The following is a 16,195-nucleotide window of genomic DNA, read 5'->3' as shown; positions in this document are numbered from 1 at the left end:
TTATTTTCTGAAATTTTTTAACTTAAATTTTAGTTAACATACAGTGTAATGTTGGCTTCTGGAATAGAATTCAGTGGTTCATCACTCATACAACACCTAGTGCTCATCACAGCAAGTGCCCTCTTTAATACATATTACTTATCTAGCCCATCCCCCCATACAGCTCACTCCATCAATCCTTAGTTTGTTCTCTATCATGAAGAGTATTTTATGGTTTGTTTCCCTCTTTCCTTTTTTCTTTTCCCCCTTCCCATATGTTCATCTGTTTTCTGTCTTAAATTCCACATATGAGTGAGATCATACGGGATTTGTCTTTCTGTGACTGACTTATTTCACTTAGCATAATGCTCTAGTTCCATCCACATTATTGCAAATGGCAAGTTTTCCATTTTTTTGACAACTGAGTAATATTCCATTGTGTGTATATGTACCACATCTTCTTTATCCATTCATTAATCAGTGGATATTGAGGCTCTTTCCATAGTTTGGCTGTTGTTGATAATGCTGCTATAAACATTGGGGTACATGCACTCCTTTGAATCTGTATTTTTGTATCCTTTGGGTAAATACCTAGTAGGGCAATTGCTGGATCTTAGGGTAGTTCTACTTTTTAACTTTGTGAGGAACCTCCATACTGTTCTCCAGAGTGGCTGCAACAGTTCCAGTAATGTAAGAGGATTCCCCTTTCTCTGCATCCTTACCAACAACACCTGTTGTTTCTTGTGTTGTGAACTTTAGCTATTCTGATAGGTGCAAGGTGGCATCTCATTATGGCTTTCATTTGTATGTCCCTGATGATGGGTGATGTTGAACACCCTTTCATGTATCTGTTAGCCATCTAGATGTCTTCTTTAGAAAAGTGTCTATTCATGTGTTCTGCCCATTTCTTAACTGGATTATTTGGTTTTTGGATGTTGAGTTTGATAAGTTCTTTATAGATTTTGGATACTAACCCTTTATTAGATATGTCATTTGCAAATATCTTCTCCCATTCCATTGGTTGTCTTTTAGTTTTGTTGATTATTTTCCTTCCCTATGTAGAAATTTTTTATGTTGGTGAAGTCCCAATAGTTCATTTTTGCTTTTGCTTCCCTTGCCTCCAGAAACGTGCCTAGTAAGAAGTTGCTACAACCGAAGTCAAAGAGGTTTTTGCCTGTGTTCTCCTCTAGAATTTGGTGGCTTCCTGTCTCATTTAGGTCTTTGTTGAAGAGACTTTTTTCCATTGGATATTCTTTCCTGCTTTGTCAAAGATTAGTTGACCATATAGTTGTGTTGTTGTTCTTGTTGTTGTTGTTGTTGTTTAATAGCCATCCCAATGTGTGTGAAGTGGTATCTCACTGTATTTTGATTTGCATTTCCCTAATGATTAGTAATGTTGAGCATATTCATGTATGTCTTTGGAGAAATATCTACTTAAGTCTTTTGATGATTTTTAATTGAATTATTTGCTTTTGATTTGTTGAGTTGTAGAAATTCTTTATATATTTTGGATATAGTTTTCTGGGTGATAGGTATTTTGTATTCCATTATATATTCTTTAGCTCTGTTCTGGGCTACAACTAAATTTCTAGGAAACTGACCCTTCAAGTACTGCTTTTAAAATTAGTTAGATGCATACAGACTAACCTCAGTCTAGTACTAATTATTTACCACTCTTTAGGCAATACCATATTGGTTATTCTGCTTAGTGCCTTATGAATTATGACTTTCTATTCTAGCTGACACAAACAGGCATTATTCCTATGTGATCTATTGGGTATAGTTCCCTCTAATCCTTTTGGATGTTTTTCCTCCCTGGTCTTGGGTAGTCTTCTCACATTCAAGGTACTGGCAGTGATACCTGCTGGATACTCAAATGGGAACCTTTAAGATCTCCAGGACTTTCTTCCTGTGCTGACCTTTCTCCGTTCTAGTACTCTATCCTGTGAATAAGAGCATGAAACCTTGGTCTTCTCATACTCTCAGTTCTGTCTTCTCAATTTCAGAGTCTTCCAACCAGTAACTGGATTCTTCCTGCACTGCAGTCTGGAAAGTCTCTCATAGCACTAAACTGGGGGCAATCAGTGGGCTTATTTCATTTGTTTCCAGTCTCACAGGGATTATTCTCCTTTGTTGTCTGATGCCCATGGCCTTGAAATCCTTTATATATATATATATATATATATATATATATATATATATATATAGTCTTTTTAAAAATCTTTATTAATTTGCTCTGGTTGTTACAGGCTGTTACTCCATCTTGACCAGAAGTAAAGCTGTCATATTGTTTTAAATTCTAAATTTTTACTGATAGCTCAGAGAAATCTCTGACCCCAGAGACTTTCCTAAACTTGCACAGCCTCAAGTTCTTTAGAAATATTTGGAAGGTCAAACATACAGATGTAATAGAGAAATCAACCTAATCATCTCAGTTGTTCTCTTTGTTCATTTTCCAGCCCTGTTACTCAATTAACTGGAAACATTTGCCTATTTGCAAGTTACCCTCTCAAATTATTATTCTGTGTTGAATAATGTTTATTATTATATGTGGAACAGAAGTATGTGGAATGTGTCATAGAAAGGCATGATTGCTCCTGCTGTTCCCAACCTCCTATGTTTAAAATAAGCTCCATGCCTCCTAGTTCCCCCAGTAAAATATATGGCTCCATTATTCATGAACTTAAACCTTTAAAATATATTATTTATATTTATATTCTGAAACATCTTTTGAGAGTATCTTAAGTTTACTGCCCACCATGGGAAGTATTCCTTCTGATTTTCTTAGTGTTTCTTAATTCAGACCCCTAAAATTTCAAACAGAACTATATTCTTCCAGTGTTTTTGACAGACATGTTTGAGTTCATCTCCCCCATGCTGTTCATATAATGATCTGTGATAATATCCCATTTTGGTCATCATCTTTTAAAACTGAAGAGAACTCATTCATCTTTTTAATCTATTATTACCACGTAGTTACCTTCTTTTCTGTCCTCATACTAATCCCTTCAGTTGTTTCTCTGTTTCTATTTTAAGATATAGCTCCCAGAGTATTGTATATTATATTTAAAATATTTATATCATACTATGACGAGAAGAATATGTTACCTTTTTCCTTTCCTGAAAACTTCCACTATTTAAAAAAAACTTTTTAAAGTTTTTAAGACATCACATATACTTGACATCACATAGGTTTGATATTGATATCTTCTGGAAAGATCCCCACATTTCTTTTTGACTTACACAACTAATTCAAAGCACATCACATTATAAGTTATTTATATTATTATTCACCAAGTTAATTCCATTATCTATATAAAACTCAACCAATTGGTATAATTTATTTTATATGCTCAATTTTTATAATTTGCTATAAAGTCAACAAATTAGGATAACATTGTTTTAATGAACACCAAACTTTGAAATAAGGAGATTATAGATGATATTTACTACTGTATCTATCTCAACACATATATTTTTTTGAAATTTTACTTTCAGTGCTTAGTATGGAGAAACTCTTAATCCATGCAGATAAATAATTAAATGCCAACAAATTTTAATATCTCATCTTAACAATCGTAGACCATTATTTAATTAACTAATCATGAAAACTGAAAGAGTACTAGGAACCATTTGAAGTTGAATCATTAACTATCTGAGTGCTCATATTCTTTTTTTAAAAATTCTTGTATTCTTTATCAAAAATAGAAGAGAAATATCCAAAACTCACAAATAAGTACATTAATAATAATATAGTGTGCTAGCATCTTTACTTGTTATTTTACAACTGACTCTTGTAACATGACAAAAGCATATGTTGAACAGATGTGCACAGTCTCAATTTGATGCCAGACAAGTCTCAGGTACATAATACCATAGTACTGTACTTGATTTAAAATTTTATATGAGCAGAAATGCCTAGCCCTGTATAAGATGGAAATTATCTTCCAAATTAGACCTACTCAGAAGAATTTAATTGCACAGAAATGGCAGGCCAAGATTTATTCTGAGGTTTGAACAAACAAATTAATAATTAGGTTGTCCTCAACATTATATATTTTGTATAAAACCTAATCAGGTATTTGTATTGATAGTTCATGACTTTTATTATAGATTTTAAAATAGCTAAAAATAGTTTTAAATGATTTTGAAATAAAATATTAACAGAACCCGTGAAGCAACTCTATATCCTAGAGTTTGGGTGAATACATTTTTAAAATCACTCAGAATCTAAATATTTATTATTATCCTTTGTCTAACTTATTTTTATTATTTCTTCTCCTCAATAAATTCAAATGTTTCTAGTCAGGGACTATTTTTCTTTACAAAATCTATGAGCCTTTTCTCTAATAGCATATGGCAATGGTTTCTTTTGATTCTATTTCATTTTTAAGGCAGGTTTTAGAAACTTACCCAATATGAAGTTTAAACTTTCTAGTTTGTGGTTCTGTAGAGATCTCTAATGAATGTTGGGGATGGGTGGGTATGTATTTTGTTGATAGTTCCTCAGCTATTTGATATGATGCCCATAAATCATAGCAAGCTATACTTTTATAAATGGTAATTTTGATTTCTCACATGTGTTTCTTTAAAAATTATGAGTGAGTGAGACCACAGTTATTTTAACTATATATATAAAGTTTATCATTTGGGTGTTAGGAGTTGCCATCAGTGAATTTAGTATATCTAACGTGTGTTTCTTGAGCCAATTTGGTAATAAAATACTAATATTCTCTAAGTACTAACTCAGAATTTTTGTTTAATCTTTCTGATAGTTCTTATTTATCTATGTCTGCATCCTTTTCACTGTGATATTCAAGTGGACCTGTCACTTTCTTGTATGTTAAATGGTATGACCACAGCCATGAACCAAGATAGACTATGTTGTTTCACTTGTAATGCTGTAAGTGGAAAAAGAGAATTTTTGTAAAATTGCCCCCAAATTAAGCATAAGCCACTTCCATACAGCATAGTTTTATACTACTCAGCATACACACACAGCTACCTAAGGGCAGAAGAACAGCACTGATACTGGCTGCTTAAGTTGATTACACCAAGCCCCAATCCCCTGTACTCCTGTGGAATTGTCCTTCTCAGTCAAGCTTGCCGTAGTGAACTTAAGCAGGCCCCTTCCACAGGAAATTAGCACAAACCCCTACTAGCCCACACTACCTCTTTAAAGCCTGAGTTTTAAAGACCAGTAGTCTTGACTGGGATAGAGCCAGGAGGACACTGTGTTATTGCTGGAGAGAAGTCAGGAAAAGAGAAAGAAAGAGAGAGAGAGAGAAAGAAGGAAGGAAGGAAGGAATGAAGGAAAGAAAGGAAAGGAAAGGAAGGAAGGAAGGAAAAGAAGAGAAAAGAAAGCAAAGAGAATGGAAACAATGATCTGAAAAATGCCTGGGGCATACAGTTGGTAGATTATACCCTATTCTAGAGCCCTTCCTTAAAAGACAGAATTCACCAAGATATCTCTCCAGAAACAAGGGAGCTGATGGTGCCATTTCCTGGCCCTGCCCTTCAACATAAGCACAGAGCCACCTGAGGGAAACAGCTCAGTTCAGACACTGGCTGCCTAATTTGCTTACACCAAGCTCCACAACCCTGTGCTCTGGCAAGACTACCCTTCTAAGTCAAGCGTGCCTCAGTCTTGTGTGGTAGGCCCCTCCCCCTGAAGACAAGTACAAAACTCTGCCCACACCAGCATCTCCCAACCAGAGAATTCTGGTGGAGTTGGTCTCGGGTATCATTTCACAAGCAGACCATAGCACACCTAGGTAAAACTCACCAGATTCAGGCCAGGGACCAAACACTGCCTACAACAGGCAAGGAGAGCCTCTGCAGGTGACTGGCCTAAGGGACTGAGCAGCTAAATATCAGAGCACACACAGCAGATGAGAGACACTTCCAGAAGCACCAGGCCCTACACTACAGGACCTCTTCTTCATTAGGCCATCACTTTTAGGAACAGGAAACATAACACAGAGAAGAAGGCAGAGACTTAGTCAAAGTGCCAAGATGGAGGAACTTGTCCTGAATGGAAAAAAAAAAAAAAAGAAAGAAAAAGAAAACAAGATAAGGCCACAGCCAGATAGCTAAGTGAAACAGATAACAGTAACACGCCTGTTGGAGAATTTAAAGCAACAGTAATAAGGATACTCACTGGGCTTGAGAAAAGAATAGAAGACATGAGTGAGATCCTTACCATAGAGATAGAGGAGTTAAATAAGAACCAGTCAAAAAATATAATAAATGAGATTGGAAATAGGCTGAGACAATGAACAGCAGGCTAGAAGAAGCAGAGGAACAGATCACTGACATAGAAGACAAAATAATGGCAACTAATGAAGCTGAACAAAAGAGAAAGAAGATTTATGGAACATAACAATAGACTTAGGAAATCAGTGACTCCGTGAATTATAATAACATTCATAGTATAGGAGTCCCAGAAAAAGAAGAGAGAAAAGGGGGAAGAAAATTTATTTTAAGGAATAATAGAAGAAAACTTCCCTAATGTGGGGAAGGCAAGAGCCATTCAGAATAAGGAGGCACAGAAAAGTCCCATCAAAATCAGGCTAACACCAAGACATAGTGTAAGAAAATCTACAAAATAAAGAGCAAATCTTAAAACCAGTAAGACAAAAGAAGTCCTTAACTTACAAGGGAATACCCATAAAGCTAGCAGGAGATTTTTCAACAGAAACCTTGCAAGTCAGAAGAGAGTGGCATAATATACTCAGTGTGGTGAATGGGAAAAATCTACAGCCAAGAGTACTCCTCCCATCAAGCTATCATTCAGAATAGAGATAAAGAATTTCCCAGACAAACAGAAACTAAAGGAGTTTATGACCACTAAACCAGCCCTGCAAGAAATATTAAAGGGGACTCTTTGAGTGGAAAGGGTAGACCAAAAGTGAGAAAGACAAGAAAGGATCAGAGAAAATCTCCAGAAACAAGAAAGCAAGTGATAACATGGCACTAAATGCATATCTGTCAATAATTACTTGGACTGTGAATGGACTAAACACTCCAATCAATAGACATAGGGTGTCAGAATGGATTAAAAAAAAAACAAGACCCACCAGTATGCTGCCCTCAAGAGACATATTTTAGACCTAAAGACACCTGCAAATTGAAAGTGAAGGAGTGGAGAAAATTTTATCACATAAATGGATGTCAAAAGAAAGCTGGAGTAACAACACTTACATTGGACATAGACTTCAAAACAGTCTATAAAAAGAGAAAAAGAAGGGTTCTATATAATAATAAAGAAGATAATCAGGAAGATATAATAATTGTAAATATTTATACACCCAACAAGGGATCACCCAATGATATAAAACATTAATAAACATTAAAGCACTAATTGACAATAACACAATAATTGTGGGGGATTTTAATACTTCACTTATATCGGTGGACAGATCATATAAACAGAAAATCAACAAGGCAACAATGGCTTTGAATGACACACTGGAACAGGTGGATTTAACAAATGTATTCAGAACATTCCATCCTAAAACAAAGTGCACATTCTTTTCAAGTGCACATAAAACAGTCTCCAGAATAAATCACATACTAGGTCACAAAACAGGCCTCTACAAGTACAAAAAGATTGAAATCATAACATACACCTTTTCTGAACACAATGCTATGAAACAAGAAGTCAACCACAAGAAATAATTTGGAAAGACCACAAATATCCAAAGGTTAAATAACATGCTACTAAACAATGGATGGGTCAACCAGAAAATCAAAGAAAAAAAATACATGGAAACAAATGAAAATGATAATACAGTGGTCCAAGTAAACAAAATAATAGAAAAATTCAGTGAAACCAGGAGCTGGTTCTTTGAAAAACTGAACAAAATTGATAAATCTCAAGTCACATTCATGAGAGAGAGGGAGAGGACTTAAATAAAATCAGAAATGAAAGAGGAGAAATAACAACTGACACCAGAGAAATACAAAGAAAATATTATGAAAAAATTATATGCCAAGAATGGAGAAGATATTTGCAAATGACATTACAGATAAAGGGCTGATATCCAAGATCTATAAAGAACTTCTCAAACTCAACACTCAAAAAAAAAAAAACCCAGTCAAAAAATGTGCAGAAGACATGAACAGACACTTCTCCAAAGAAGACATACAAATGGCTAACAGATACATGAAAAAATGCTCAACATCACTAGCCATCAGGGAAATACAAATCAAAACCACAATGAGATATCTCCTTATACCAACTAGAATGGCAAAAACAAACAAAACAGGAAACAGCAAATGTTAGTGAGGATGTGAAGAAAGGGGAACCCTCTTACACTGTTGGTGGGAATGCAAACTGGTACAGCCACTCTGGAAAGCAGTATGGAGGTTCCTCAAGATATTAAAAATAAAGTACCCTTCGACCCAGCAATTGCATTTCTAGGTATATACCCAAAGATACAGATGTAGTGAAAAGAAGAGGCACCTGCACCCCAATGTTCATAGCAGTAATGTCCATGTAGCCAAACTGTGGAAGTTGCTGAGATGCCTTCCAACAGATGAATGGATAAAGAAGATGTGGTACATATATACAATGGAATTTTTTAAGAAGATTTTATTTATTTGACAGAGTGATCACAAGTAGGCAGAGGGGTAGGCAGAGAGAGGGGGAAGCAGGCTCCATGCTGAGCAGACAGCCTAATGTGGGGCTCGATCCCAGGACCCTGAGACCATCACCTGAGCCAAAGGCAGAGGCTTAACCCACTGAGTGACCTAGGTCCCCCTACACAATGGAATTTTATTCAGCCATCAGAAATGATGAATACCCACCATTTACATCCACATGGATGGAACTGGAGGGGATTATGCTAAGTGAAGTAAGTCAAGCAGAGCAAGACAATGTGGAACATAAACAGTAGCACAGAGGACCATAGAGAAAGGGAGGGAAATCTGAATGGGGAGAAATCAGAGAGGCAGATGAACCATGAAGGCTATGGACCCTGGGAAACAAATTGAGGGTTGCAGAAGGGAGTGGGTTGGGGAGAGGGGGTAACAGGGTGATGGGTATTAAAAGGGGGCATGTGTTGTGATGAGCACTGGGTGTTATATATAACTAATGAATCATTGAACAGTACATCAAAAACTGTACAGTGGCTAACAAAACATAATAATAAAAAATTATATGCCAACAAGTTGGGCAACCCAGAAGAAATGGATAAATTTGTAGAGACATAAAACCTACCAAATCTAAAGCAGGAAGAAATGGAAAATTTGAACAGACCAATTACCAGTAAGGAAGTTGAATTGGTAATCAACAAACTTCCAAAAAACAAAAGTTCAGGATCAGATGGCTTCACATGCAATTTCTATGAAACATTTAAAGAAGAGTTAATACCTGTTCTTCTAAAACTGTTACAAAAATAGAACAGGAAGGAAAACTTCTAAATTCATTCTATGAGGCCAGCATTACCTTAGTACCAAAACCAGATAAAGAATACACTAAAAAGAACCACAGGCCAGTAACACTGATGAACATGAACGTGAAAATTCTCAATAAAATACTAACACAGCAAATGCAATGATACATTAAAAAATAACTCACCATGATCAATTGGGATTGATTCCTGGGTTGCAAAGGTGGTTCATTATTCACAAATCAATGTATTAAACCACACTAATTAAAGAAAGATAAGAACCATATGATCATTTCAATAGATGCAGAAAAAGCTTTTGACAAAGTACAACATCCGTTCATGATAAAAGCCCTTAACAAAGTAGTTTTGGAGGGAACATACCTCAACATAATAAAGACTATATGTGAAAAATCCACAGCTAATATCACTCTCCATGGGGAAAAAACCGAGTGCTCTTCTTTTATGGTCAGGAACAAGACAGAGATGTCCATTCTTACCACTGTCATTTAACACTGTACTGGAAGGCCTAACCAGAACAACCAGAAAACAAAAAGAAATAAAAGACATCCAAACTGGCAAGGAAGAAGTAAAAACTTAACTACTTGCAGATGACATACTTTATGTAGAAAATCTGAAAGACTCCACCAAAAAATTGCTGGAACTGATAAATGAATTCAGTAACATTGCAGAATACTCAATCAACATACAGAAATCTTTTGTGTTTCTAATAATGAAGCAGCAGAAAGAGAAATTAAGGAATCAATCCCATTTACAATAGCACCAAAAACAAAATATCTAGGAACAAGCCTAACCAAAGTAGCGAAAGACCAGTACTTTGAAAACTAAAGAACGCTGATGAAAGAATTTGAGGAGGACCCAAAGAAGTGGAAAGATATTCCATGTTTATCAATTGGAAGAACAAATATTTATCAATTGGAAGAACAAATATTGTTTAAATGTTTATATAACCTAAAGCAATCTACACATATAATGCAATCCCTATCAAAATACCAACAGAATTTCTCAAAGAACTAGAAAAATAATACTAAAATTTGTATGGAACCATAAAAGTTTCTCATAGCCAAAAGAACCTTGAAAAAGAAAAACAAAGCTGAAAGCATCATAATTCCAGACTTCAAGTTATATTACAAAGCTCTAGTAATCAAAACAGGATGGTACCGGCACAAAAATAGATACACAGATTAATGGAACAGAATAGAAAACCTAGAAATGAACCCACAACTATATGGTTAATTCATCTTTGGCAAAGCAAGAAAGAATATCTAATGGGAAAAAGATAGTGTCTTAAGTAAATGGTGTTGGTAAAACTGGACAGCAACATGAAAAAGAATGAACTGGGCACTTTCTTATACCATACACAAACATAAATTCAAAATGTAATAATGACTTAAATGTGAGACAGTAAACCATCAGGATCTTAGAGGAGTACACAGGCAGAAGAAACCTCTTTGACATTGGCCATGGTAACTTATTACTTGATACATCTCCTGAGGCAAGGGAAGCAAAAGCAAAAATAAACATTTGGGACTTTAACAAGATAAAAAATCTTCTGCACAGCCAAGGAAACATTCAACAGAACTTAAAAGCAATCTATGGGATTGGGGAAGATATTTGCAAATGACATATCTGATAAAGGGTTAGTATTCAAAGTATATGAAGAACTTGTAAAACTCAACACCCACAAACCAAATAATCTAATTTAAGAATGGGCAGAAGACATGAATAGACATTTCTCCAAAGAAGACACAGAGCTGGCCAAGAACTGATCATCAGGAAAATGCAAATTAAAACTATAATATGCTATCACTTCACACCTCAGAATGACTAAAATCATCAGCATAAGAGACAACAGGTTTTGGTCAGGATGCGGAGAAAAAGGAACCCTCATACACTATTGGTTGGAATACAAACTGGTGCAGCCATGCTGTAAAATAGTATGGAGGTTCCTCAAAAAGTTAAACATAGAACTACCCTATGACCCATCAATTGCATACTAATGAATACTAATTCAAAGGGATACATGAACCCTGATGTTTATAGCAGCAATATCTACAATAGCCAAATCATTGAACCAGCCCAAGTGTGCATTGACTGATGAATTGATAAAAAAGAGGGAGCATATATTTACAGTGGTATATTGCTTAGCCACTAAAAAAGAATGAAATCTTTCCATTGCAATGACATGGATGGGGCTAGAGAGTATTATGCTAAACAAAATAAGTCAGAGAAAGAGAGATACCATATGATTTCACTTATATGTGTAATTTAAGAAACAAAACAAATGTACAAAGGGTAAAAAAGAGGGATGCAGATGAAGAAACAGACTCTTAACTATAGAGAACCAACTGATGGTTACCTGTGGAATGGGGCGAGATGGGTAAATTAAGTGATGGAGATTCGGGAGTGTACTTGCTGTGGTAAGCACTGGGTGTCATTTGCAAGTGTTGAATCACTATACCATACTCCTGAAACTGATATTACCCTGTATGTTAACTAATTGGAATTTAAGTAAACACTTTTAAAAAGATCAATTAACATTTTAGAAAATTTTTGCAAAAATGCATGTCAAAGTTGAATGTGCAGCATGTGAAAAAAGCTTATACCTTTTCTTGTCGAGGGAATGAATTTTTACTTGTACTTCCAATAAACAAGCATTCTTGTAGATATATTTCTCTGTGTGTGATGTACAACTTCTGTCATAAGAGACACAGGTGGTGTTTTGTAACAAAGTTTAAATTCCTATTCTTGTCCAATTTATATAATGACCATATTTAGTTGAGTTTATGAGGTTTATCTTTTAATATAAACCTTTTGTATAATCTTGAATGTACAACTTTTTTCAGTGGCATTTAGATTTGTTTATAGCAGTGTAATAGGAAAGTAAAGGAGAAGATGCAGGGATTTTAGAAATGCTGACAAAATTATTTGACTTCCCTAAATATAGTTGAGATTTTCATTAAACATTTGAATTCAAGCTGGTGAGCCAAAGCAAGAATTTTTATAGCTATAGAAAAATGAAAGGAAGTATGTTTTTATTATTAGTCTATAATATTATTGATTGAGGAAAAAATAACTGGAGGTAGGAGGTGAATCAGATTACTGAACAGATAAATAGTGATCGGAAACTCATACCACTAAAGATTTAAGAGTCTGAATGCCATGAGGTACTTGTTAAATGTCTCCTCCATGATCTATTTAAACTGTTCTGGCTTGTGTGGTCCTTTCATTTCCTTTCTTGAATAGCTTGCTAAGTAAACTTTCTAAAACTTCTTGTGGTAAACCATGATTATGTCCTATGGTTTCAACAATTGAAGGGTTCATTGGATTTTTATGCTGGCTATTAAATACAATAATCATTAGTTCAAACAAAGTGTAAGATGTCTGGCTATCTATTTTCCTTTACTTTTATGAATTGCAGTTAAAGCATTTAAGGCAACCTCCTGTTTGATCCTGTGTCTTGCTATTCCAAGTTTTCTTAGTGATGAAATTGGGCAAACCAGTAATTGGCCCATGGAACCTTTAGAATAGTGAGGTAAAAATGCTTCCTACGATTTTCTGACCCAAACTTCGACGACAGGAGTCAACAAATATTTTCTCTAACGTACCAGATAGTAAACATTTTGAGCTTTGTGAGCCATAAGGTCTCTGTTACAGCTACTTGACTCTCTTCTAGTACATATATAGCCATAGACAGTACATAAAAAAATGAGCATAGATATGTTCCAATAAAACTTTATTTACAAAAACAAGCAGCAACATTTCTTCAAAGAGTATGTACAAATGTCCAATAAGTACATGAAAAGATGTTCAACACTGTTAATCATTAGGGAAATGCAAATCATAATCACTTTGTACCCTACTGGGATGTATGTAATTTAAGAAAAATGGAAAATAATAAATGTTGGTGAGAATTTGGAGAAATTAGAATCCTTTTATATTGCTGGTTGGAATGTAAAATTGTTCAGCCTCTGTGGAAAACAGTTTAGCAGTTCCTCAAAAAGTAAAACATAGAATTACCATATGACCGAACAATCCTACTCCTTAGTATGTGCCCCGGAAGAATTGAAAACAGATATTCAAATACTTGTACACAAAGTGTTCAAAGAGTGACTGTTCACAGTAGCCAGTAGGTGGAAATGACCCAACTATCCATCAATGCACGAATGGATAACAAAATAGTTGTATATCCGTATAAAGGAATATTATTCAACCATAAAAAGGAATTAACCTCAATAGTATTCTGCCAAGTGCAGGAAACCAAACACAAAAGGTCATATATTGTATGACCATATAGGTTATATATTGTATGATTCAATTTATATGCAGTATCCAAACAGATAAATTCATAAAGGCAGAAAGCAAATTAGTGGTTGTTAGGAGCTATATGAAGGCAAGAATGGGGGATGGCTGCTTAATGGGTATGGAGTCTCCTTTGGGAATGATAAAAATGTTTTGGAACTAGTTAACCGTGATTGTTGTATAACATTGTGAATGTACTAAATGCCACTGAATTGTGCCCTTTAAAATCTTTAATTTTATATGAATTTCACCTCAATAAAAAATACAGAAAGGGTAGTAACACTGATTAGCTATAGTTTGCTGACACCTGCTCTACCTAATGCATAATTTCCTTCCATTTTCTATCTTTGTGAATTACCTTCTTCTCTGATGTCATTTTTTTACTTGAGAATATGTTGTGAAGTAGTATAAGAAGCTCTTATGGCTATGGTGCAACTTGAGTACCACAAACTGCCAAAGTATGTACCAATAAATTTTTTATCTGAGGAATTTTTGAGTGACTTTAGTGTATCTTATTTAAATACAAAAACAAAACTCGTGGTTTCTGGTCTTAATCAAAAATATTTATTAAGTTACCTATGTATGTATATGTGTGTGTGTTTGTGTGTAAATGCTCAAAAATTCTGTACATGACCCTTAGCTCCTATAACATTTATAATGGAAGACACAAACATTAATAGAACATATACAGGTGAAATCCTGTATCTACATGAATGTTGTGTATGTGTATATATATAGCTAAGATTTCTTACAACTTTATCCTATAGAGTAGGAGTTGGCAAACTATGGCTGTCAGGCCATATCCAACCTACTTCCTTAGTTTTGTAAATAATTTTTATATAGCAGCTTTATTCATTGTTTACAATAGTCAAGACTTGGAAACAAACCTAAGCTGTCCATTAACAGATGAGTGGATAAAGAAGTTGTGGTATATATACAATGAAATATTATTTAGCAGTGAGAAAGAATGCCATTTGTAACAACATGTATGGACCTTGAGGGCATTATGCTAAGCAAAACAAACAGAAAAAGACAAATATATGATCTCACTTATATATGGAATCCGAAAAAAACAAAAATGAAATGAAAAAATAAAGAAAAAAACAAGTTTGTAGACACAGGTAATAGATTAGTAGTTGCCAGATGTGGGGGGTGGGGAGTGGGTGAAACTGGTGAAGGGAGTCAAAAGGTAAAACCTTCCCACTATAAAATAAATAACCCATGAATATGTACTGTACAGCATGGTGACTATACGTAATATTATTGTATTGTATTATTGAATGTTGCTAGGAGGGTACATATTAAAAATTATAAGAAAAAACTTGCAACTATGTATGGTGACAGATGTTAAGTAGACTTGTAATGATCATTTTGCAATATATACAAATATTGAATTATTATGATGTACACCTGAAACTAATGTTACATGTCAATTATACCTCAATAAAAACATGCTCTATAAAAAAGAAAAGCATTTGACCATAGAAAACAGCAACTTTATTGAGATATAATTGAGATATAATTCATATATTATATAGTTTACCCATTTAAATTGCACAAATAGGTGATTTTTAGTAGAGTTTTTAGTAGAGTTGTGTAATTGTTACCACAATCAGTTTTTAGAGCGTTTCATCACCCCCATCAAGGAAGCCATTAGCAGTCACTCCCCATTTCCCCCTAAGACCCCCATCTCCTGGCAACCACTGTTTTGATTTCTGGTACTATGGATTTGTCAGTGATGGACCTTCCATGTAAGTGCACTCATACAACATGTGTCCTCTGTGACTAACTTCTTTAACTTAGCATAGTGTTTACAGGGTTCACCCATGTTGTAGCATATATTAGTACCTAATTACTTTTTATGGCTTAAGAATAGTTCAATGTTATGAAAGTACATTTTATTAATCTGTTCATCAGTTCATGAACATTTGGGTTGTTTTCATCTTTTGGCTATTATTAATAATGGTTCTAGGAAATTTTGTAAGCAAGTTCTTGTGTAGACTTATGTATTCCTTTCTGTTATATAAATAACTGGAAGTAGAATGATTGGAGTATATGTTAACTCTGTGTTTAACCATTTGAGGAACTGTCAGATTGTTTTCCAAGGGGGCTGCACCATTTTACACTACCACCAGCAGTTTATTAGGGTTCCGGTTAGTTTCTCCACACCCTCATCAACACTTTTTATTACTATCTGTCTATAAATAAAGTGATATTGGAACACCACCATACCTAGTCATTTACAAATTGTCTATGAATACTTACAAAGTACAGTGGCAGAGTTGAGTTGCCAGCTGCTGCTGTAGAGTTATTCTTACACAGTTGAAGTTAATCATGTTTTGAATATGTTAGTGACATTTGCTAATTACAGGAATTCTCTAGTACATTCTGTCACTCTCAAGTGGTCTACAGAAATCCATAGTTGCTTGAAACAAAGTATACCTGTATAACAAGTATCTAAGATACCCAATTATATCTATTAGGCAGAAAATTGATTCAAA

General features: G+C 34.7%; 1 protein-coding gene across 3 annotated transcripts in view; it reads left to right on the top strand.

Annotated features, from left to right (window-relative positions):
- Window positions 1-16,195, top strand: part of LOC111161019 (ectodysplasin A) — a 423,110-nt gene that overhangs the window by 164,819 nt on the left and 242,096 nt on the right. For 2 of the 3 annotated variants that reach the window (XM_022524461.1, XM_022524460.1), the window contains exon 4: window positions 6,501-6,534. In XM_022524461.1, coding sequence (XP_022380169.1) covers window positions 6,501-6,534 — 34 coding nt within the window. Of the gene's footprint in view, window positions 1-6,500; window positions 6,535-10,236; window positions 10,259-16,195 lie in introns of all 3 variants that reach the window. The other variant, XM_022524459.1, reaches the window with a different exon arrangement.

This window comes from Enhydra lutris, unplaced genomic scaffold (genome assembly GCF_002288905.1).
Source record: "Enhydra lutris kenyoni isolate GAN:26980312 unplaced genomic scaffold, ASM228890v2 scaffoldscaffold81, whole genome shotgun sequence".
Lineage (NCBI taxonomy): Eukaryota > Metazoa > Chordata > Mammalia > Carnivora > Mustelidae > Enhydra > Enhydra lutris.
The sequence above is the reverse complement of the archived record's forward strand: the minus strand, read 5'-3'. Positions and strand labels throughout refer to the sequence as shown.